Source organism: Branchiostoma belcheri, unplaced genomic scaffold (genome assembly GCF_001625305.1).
Source record: "Branchiostoma belcheri isolate BF01 breed outbred unplaced genomic scaffold, Haploidv18h27 scaffold160, whole genome shotgun sequence".
NCBI lineage: Eukaryota > Metazoa > Chordata > Leptocardii > Amphioxiformes > Branchiostomatidae > Branchiostoma > Branchiostoma belcheri.
This window is the reverse complement of record NW_017803047.1, coordinates 400,446-407,966: the sequence shown is the minus strand read 5'-3', so window position 1 is coordinate 407,966 and position 7,521 is coordinate 400,446. Positions and strand designations below refer to the sequence as shown.

Sequence of the window (7,521 nt, the reverse complement as noted above, 5' to 3'; positions counted from 1 at the left end):
AAAATGTATCTATAATCAAATCAGCATGGCATTAGGCCTTCCAAAGGGTTATGGATAGTAGAATACGGCAAATATTGGCAAATTATTTTCCCTATTTGGCTAAATTTTTCTGTTTTAACTCTCGTTGCTTTGTATTCCGCGAGCCTTCCGTTGTCTTCGGGAAGCGGCTGGAAAGAGTAAAACTTAGCCAAATAGACAGACGATATGCCAGAGAACTTTCGTCCTAGCGCGGACCAACTCCCCTGGCATATCATATTTAGCCAATTTCTACTGGTAGAAGCCTGGTAGAGGCTACAATTCTGTGACAACCAACCTGTTCTTCCTCTGAACTCCTCAATGATTGTTCAACGGACGTCATGTCGCCAATGGACAAGTCGTTCCCGCCATTTCCTTCCGTTTGATTGACAGAATCGTCAAGCGAGACGAGGACGTTTTCGTTCTGGTCAGACCCCTCCTTTTCCCGCGCGGTGCCTGACGGGACGGTTGTTGTCTCTTCCTTGCTTTGGTCTGTCGTTTGGAGAGAAAGTTTGGTGGATAACTCTGTCACCTGGTCGCGAAGGTTTTCTTTCTCGTGACGAGACTCGTCGAGAAGAACCCCTTTTGACAACACGGAACGAAGCATGCCATGAAGCCAACAAAAATCATTAAAAAATATACATTCTCAAACAGCGAATTTGATTAGCTTTTCTGAATATCCTGATATATTGATAGTTCTATTTGCAAACTCAACATGAGAGAATGTATAGGGTATACAGACAGTACAATGGCGACAAAGTGGAACAAGTGACTATTCTAAACTTTACTGAATTACTGAAAACTAAATACAATCAAACATTTGGAAGTTATGGTGAGTTTTTTGGCCTTTTAAATAACTCTTTTCTTTCCTGGTCAAGGTAAAGGGGCAGTTAGCTATAGGCCACACCAATTTAATTTCTTGGTTATCGGATTTCCCTAGAAAAATAATGGAGCGGGCGGGCGAAAAAAAATAAAAATAAAAACAGGCCTAGCCATCCCATCATGGCCCAAATGGTATGATAGGAGCCATGAAGTCAACACACCAGGCTGGTTCAAAATTTAAACAATGAATTTTGAACTTTTAAATTTAATGATACCATTGCATATAAGCATTTTGCAGTTGATTCTGATTTTTTTTTTTTGCAAATCAGAAAAAAATTAAGCGGGCGAATCCGTTAACCAAGAAATTAAATTGGTGTGGCCTTAGAGAATGTATGTAATGTATATACATGTGTATGCAAATGACATAAACCAAGACGACAGCAATGTCTTCCCTTACCTAGAGTCTGCAACCCTTGCAGTCTGGTCTTACAGGCTTCGTTTTCCTGCCGAAGTCTTTCGTTTTCTTGACGGAGCTTCTCGACTTCTTGAGATGTCCGGATACCGTCGCTTCCTCCTTGACCTGTGACGTTGACTGTCTCATCCTTGTCGCCGTCCATCTTTTCTACACCACTGCAGTGGCACTAGGAGACCGGCGGTCTCACGGCACATAAGACGGGTCTGTGAGAAGAGAAAGACATACGTATGTAAGAAACAGGAGGAGCCAGTAGAAACAGATTTTAAAAAACCTGGTTCCGGGCCGGGGTTCGAACCCACGAACTTCCGGGCACCAGTCCGACGCTCTAACCACTCGGCCGGGTCAGTTGGTAGCGCCTATACCCCCCCTCCCCACTGTTACAGTACTCCCCCTTTTCTTTTCAAGATTCGTCCTTGTGGTCCCGGGTTCTGGTTCGAACCCACGACCAAACCCGGGCACCAGTCCGCATGCCGACGCTCTAACCACTCGGCCGAAAAGGTCTAGACCCCTCGGCCGGGTCAGTTGGTAGCACCTATAACCCCCCCCCACTGTTACACGTAAACCTGAAGTCTAACCAGAATGGCTATAGACTGTGTGCGTTATGAGTATGTACTTTCGCCTCTTTAAATACTCTAGAAGAATTCTGTTCTTTTCTATTCATTCAATAAATAAATCAATCAATCAAAACTGTTTTGTTAGTTAAAAGGCGTAGCAGACAAAGGTGCCTTCTATACATAAAGTATATAAAAGTATATTGCATTTAGTACATTTAAAAGTGTATGTTAGGCGGCAAAACCGTCTCTCCCCGTAGCCTCCATAACATGCCAAAAACTGGGGGTTTGGGGGGTCTTCATGGTCTTTGGGAGCTTTTATGTGCTATGTTCTGATTGCATATAGACAACCTAGCCGGCCTGGTTGAACTGGGCTAATCAGAAAACAGCCGAAGACCACCAAACCCCCAGTTCTATAAGCCTGCTACGGAGGCTACTCTCCCCGGCAAACTCCCTCGGTGTAAGTGTCTCCCTGGCAAAATCGTCCCTCCGCGGCATAACTCGCTTCGCTCCCCGAAAAAAAAACTTAACGCCGCCACCCCAGAAGGCTGCGAAGGAGGCTAGCTCATATGAGCAAACTTCGAATTCACCCTACTTATTTTGCAGTGTTCAGGAGTCGCAACAGCGGCAAAAAATATTCTGAATGAGGAACCCTTGAAGTGGTCGAAATAGCCCCAAAACAAGCTACGTGGAGCGTCCTCTCTATTTTTGGTACCACCCATAAATAGCTAGAACCAGCCTAGCCTACATACAAAACAAGGAAACGTTTTCCGTCAGCGACATCAGCCTTCTCAAAAAAAATTTGAGTAGGTGGCTGATAAGAAAAAGTGCAGGCGAGCCACGAAGTGGCTCGAAGCGAGCCGCGCAGCGGCTCGCGGGGGGAGGGTACGGGAGGGGGGTGGCCCCCCTCCCGTTGGGGGGGTCCGGGGGGCCCTCCCCCGGAGGAAATTGTAAAAATTAGACCCCTAAACATCGTTTTTGGTACATTCTGAGCAGCTTTTATGGCAATCTTATGGTTCCAAAATTTACGGTTCGTGCACAAATAATTCCGGAAAAAGGCTGTATTAAAAAATTGTTTGCCACTCCGATCGTATTACGCGCGGTCCTTGCGCCCGGCTACAAAATGCAGGAAAATAAAAAAAAGCATATTTAAATGTCAATTTGATCGAAAACATAATCATTGGGATCTGAAAAAATGTCACAGGTTCGCTTTTTGGAAGTTTTGTTTCTGTTTTGACGGTTTAATTCTAGCGGGGTGCGCTCCATAAATGCCCGATAGAAATTCACCCCGCGTCCCGGTACACTGACTTCCGGGTTCCTTGAACAGGAATATTACGAGAAAAAGGCCAAAAATCGGCGTAGAGAAATATATATCTTCCCGAAAATTCTTTTAATTATGCATTTCTTTAATAGGATGTTGCTAAGTAGTCGTAGAAAAAACGTAGAAAGCAGCGTAAATGTGTCTCTCTTCTGCATCGACGAAGAAAAATTCTTCCCGCGCTGCCTGCTGCTGGCTATATCGCTTATCCAATCAGAACGCAGGTCATGTGAGGTGAACCTCGATCTCACCAATCAGAGCGTCGATCGCGCTGTGCTACTTACTTATTCATGACAAGATGGCGCCCGAAAGCTCCTGTTTTTGTACAGCGATGGGGAGTGTGCGTTTTTTATTCCGGGGTTTTCTTAGTTTTGACGCTGATTTTTGGCTCGCCGTGATTACGCTACAAATGACACACTAGTGGAGACAACAGATGAGTGATCATTTTACGATCGACAAGAACTTTTGATGAATGAAACAGCTGTGAAATCTCGCTGATGGCGATTTGTTTTCGAAAATTTGTCTCGTGTTTCTAACTGTGTATGAAAGATACGAACACGCTTCTGTACATGTCTTGATATTTTTTTGACGTGATTCGTACTAGTTATTTGTAGCAGGAATACTACTAGTGCCGGGAGAAGTTGGGAAGGTAGCGGCTTGATAAATTTTCGTGAGCAACTAGTTTACGAAGCAAGTTCCGCCTAGCTCGAGCGATACAGCTCCGCCGATTCAACTCGAGCCCCGAACAAGACCCTCCCCCCGTAAAGTTTCGGCCGCTCTGGCCGCGGAGAAGCAAACGATGACTCGTGCACTAGAAATCTGCACAGGAGGCTAAGAAAGAAGCAGTTTTCAGATCCAGAAAGCTAGCAGAAAATTGTCTGAAGTTCGTCAGAAGAAATGAGCCGGTGGAGTTTGTGAGAAAATGTAATGGAGACTACATTGTTTTTCTGAAAATTTACACGAAAGTAGCCGGCGCAAAAATTTGAGTAGGCGGCGATTTTCGCCGGTAGCCGGCTTGTTTTGAGAAGGCTGGACATCATATTTCTGCCTTACAGATATCAGTATGCTACAGGATAGGGTTGATTCAGCTTACAAGTTACTACATTAAAAGAATGGCCAGAAAATTAACTTTGAAAATCCAGTTTTGCTGCCCTGAAATTGCCGTAGAATGTCCAGATTGTGCATGATGTACAGAATGACTAATAAACTGGTGGACGTACCAACCACTAAGTATCTGATACCAGCTCAGAAAAGAACGAAAAACAGTCATGCTTCAAATATCAGACTTATCAACCAAGAATTGAGGTGTTCAAAAACTCATATTTCCCCAGAACTATCGTAGACTGGAACTCGTTGCCACCAAGCACAGTTGGGGCATCATCACTAGAAAGCTTTAAACAACTCCTGCAATTAAATGTGCAAAGATTGAGTGTAGCAAGTCGTTCAGTGTGATATAGCTATCTGCCGCCGCGCCGCGTGCCTGCGAAGCTGGTGTGTTACGCCGAAGGGCGGTTATACCGGCTACACTGATACACATACATATACAGAACATGATCAAAAAGATCGTCCTACCGTACCTTGCCCTCTGTCTGAGGGCTGTTACGGAAAAGAGGAAACAGAACCAAATAAACAACTTTTCTTACAGGCTAATCACTAAAATATGGCTAATATAAGTCTAATAAACTCAGTAAGAACATTAAACAAGAGAAGTCACTTACGGTGAAGCTTTGAAAACTGAGAAAAACCGAGCTAGACGCCAAGTAATTTTCACGGTAGGACTGTGCATGTGGCACTGATCCATATACATGTGTGTGTTACAGTAACTCTTTATAAACTATAGCAGCGTTACCAAAAAGACGTCCAGTTTCCCAAATAACTGACGAACACAGAAACGCAAAGGGGGAATCACATAGCGGAAACTTACGTGGAAAACTGCATGCATGGGTTGTGCTCGGTCGAGGGACCAGAAGCTATGAGGAAATGACCTCGAGTGAACCCGGAAGTGTGTGTGTGTTCCGCGGCAAGTCTTGATAAATAAACGAGCGTATTCACACGTAGGTAAACAGAAACATTGAACTGTATTTCAACAAGGCACAAGTAGGTGAAGACAGTATAGCCTAAATTTGTAAACTTGACATGGCTTAGATGTATACAGTCTACCCTGGAAGCCAGAACTCGTTTTCCGGGCCGCAAGAGCCCTTCGCCCGCTGGTGTAAATTACCGCTACGGGGGAGTCTAGCCCGGGCGGAGTTTGGCTGGCCCTACAAACCCTCGGGCTCAACTCCCCCGTAGCGGTAATTTAGATAGGCGGGCGAAGGGCTCTTGGCTGCCGAAGGAAAACAGCTAACGGCCCGATACTAGTTGGCATCCAGGGTATATACAGTCATGTACTAGTCATTTATATAGCCTGCTTAGCAGACTCGTGAGGGGGTTTTGTTGCCGAGGGAGTTTTTTTTCTCCACGATATACCTCGCGTCGCTCCCCGAAAAAAATAACGCCGCCGCCCAAAAAGTCTGCGATGGATTCATACACAGGCCTTTTTAGTCTTCGTAATTAATCTCCAAGCAGATCCCTATCGGTGGCAAAAAGACAGTATCAAATTGACCAGGCAGTATCCATTAGCCAGAGAAGGTCGCCAGCCAACGTTGGTGGGGGTAGCGACAAAAAAAGGCCATATATAAAAATGTAATGATCATTCCCCCACAACCTCTGCTCTGCGAAAATTTTGCGTATTATTCGTAATCACTACCACCCCCCCCCCCATGCAGGCCCTCATGTATATTGGATTTGAAGCGCTCGCCTTGATAGCGAAGGGGGGGGGGGATCAAATGGGGTCCTTGCCTAAGTTGACCTAATTCAGGCTTTTCCTAGAAAAAATGCTGGAGAAAATTTTTCATGACACACTGAGGACATGTGACGAATGAGTAGCCGTACTGAGTGGTACGAATAATTCTTTAAATGACAAACACATGGTCGACCCAAATTCGTCATTCAACATAAGCAGCAAAATCTATTACGACCATAATAGATGTGAATTGCTAAGCAGGATTATTTAGCATTTGATGTAACAGTTCAGTTCAATGTTTGAACCATGAAAGTCTGATTTGGCGAGCCCTGCTCCGAAGATTCACGAGGGGGAACGAAGATACCCGAGGAGCCGAACACTGACGACAACGTAAGTTGTAATGACGTCATGGGCGGGTTATCTTCCGTCAAGGATCATCCTGCCAATAACAAAGCACTACTACGTAGTAATGATGCTGTCAATAGTGTAACTTTCCCATTGTTAATAACATGATGATCCTGTCAATAGTAAACATTTTCTGATATTGACATAATGATCCTGAATGAACATGAATGAAATTATAAAGCTACATTCTTATTGACCTTAAACCTAACATAAAGGCAAACAGACTTCAGCCATTGTTTTACATCAACAATAAAGCAAGAACAAAGGCCTATCTGTTAGATAGAACCCCATACCGCGAATCATATGACGCATTGTTATCATAAAACGAGAAAGATACTTTTTGTAGCCTCTACCGGGCTTCAGAAGCGGCTGAAAAGAGTAGAAATTACCAAATTGATACATTGTCCGTGTACGTGTACATGTACACAGAACATGCCACGGGAGTTAGTCCGTTAAAAAAAGTATATTTGCCGCAAAACTGTCCTCCTTTAGCGGACGTATCATCTGTCTATTTGGCCAACTTCTACCATTTCCAGCCGCTTCCGTCGAAGGCTACTTTGTCGATCGGGCATTGACACAGAAACAACGTAATAAAACTCACACAAAAAAGTCAGAAGAATCACCAGTGGGTAACATGTACACCGGTATGTTCTCTTGTTCTTTCACAGTACAGAAAATAATTTACCGTCAAGCTCTTATACTTATAGGAAAGCAGACTAAATGTTTTGAACGGATGTAGGTCACCGGAAATTGGTCTGACGAAATTTTGAGATCGTGCGTGTGTAAAGGATCAAACACAAAACAAAACAAAACATCACCTGACGTCATACGCAGGTACTAGTACCAACGCCAGTGTTTGTTTTTTGTTTGTTTTGTTTTGTTTGTAACCAGCAAACCACCCCAAATCGGAACACACCTGTTTTGTTCAGTAGGTGAACTGGTGGAACAGTGGGGGGTTTACAGGCGCTACCAACTGACCCGGCCGATGGGTCTAGAACTTTTAGCTGATTCGGTAGGAGCGTCGGCTTTGAAGCTGGTGCTCGGGAGGTCATGGGTTCGAACCCCAGCCCGGCACCAGGAGTTTTTATCTGTTTCTGCTCGCTCGCTTCGGTCGGGTCAGTTGGTAGCGCCTATAACCCCCCCCCCCACA

At 44.6% G+C, this 7,521-nt stretch overlaps 1 protein-coding gene across 1 annotated transcript in view; it reads right to left on the bottom strand.

Moving 5' to 3' along the window:
• Positions 1-7,521, bottom strand: part of LOC109466225 (TNFAIP3-interacting protein 1-like) — a 32,453-nt gene that overhangs the window by 19,612 nt on the left and 5,320 nt on the right. The window contains exons 2-3 of the mRNA XM_019763891.1: positions 1,295-1,515; positions 314-597 (exon numbers count right to left, since the gene is read on the bottom strand). Of these exons, the coding sequence (XP_019619450.1) occupies positions 314-597; positions 1,295-1,454 (444 nt within the window). The 5' untranslated portion in view covers positions 1,455-1,515. The remainder of the gene's footprint in view (positions 1-313; positions 598-1,294; positions 1,516-7,521) is intronic.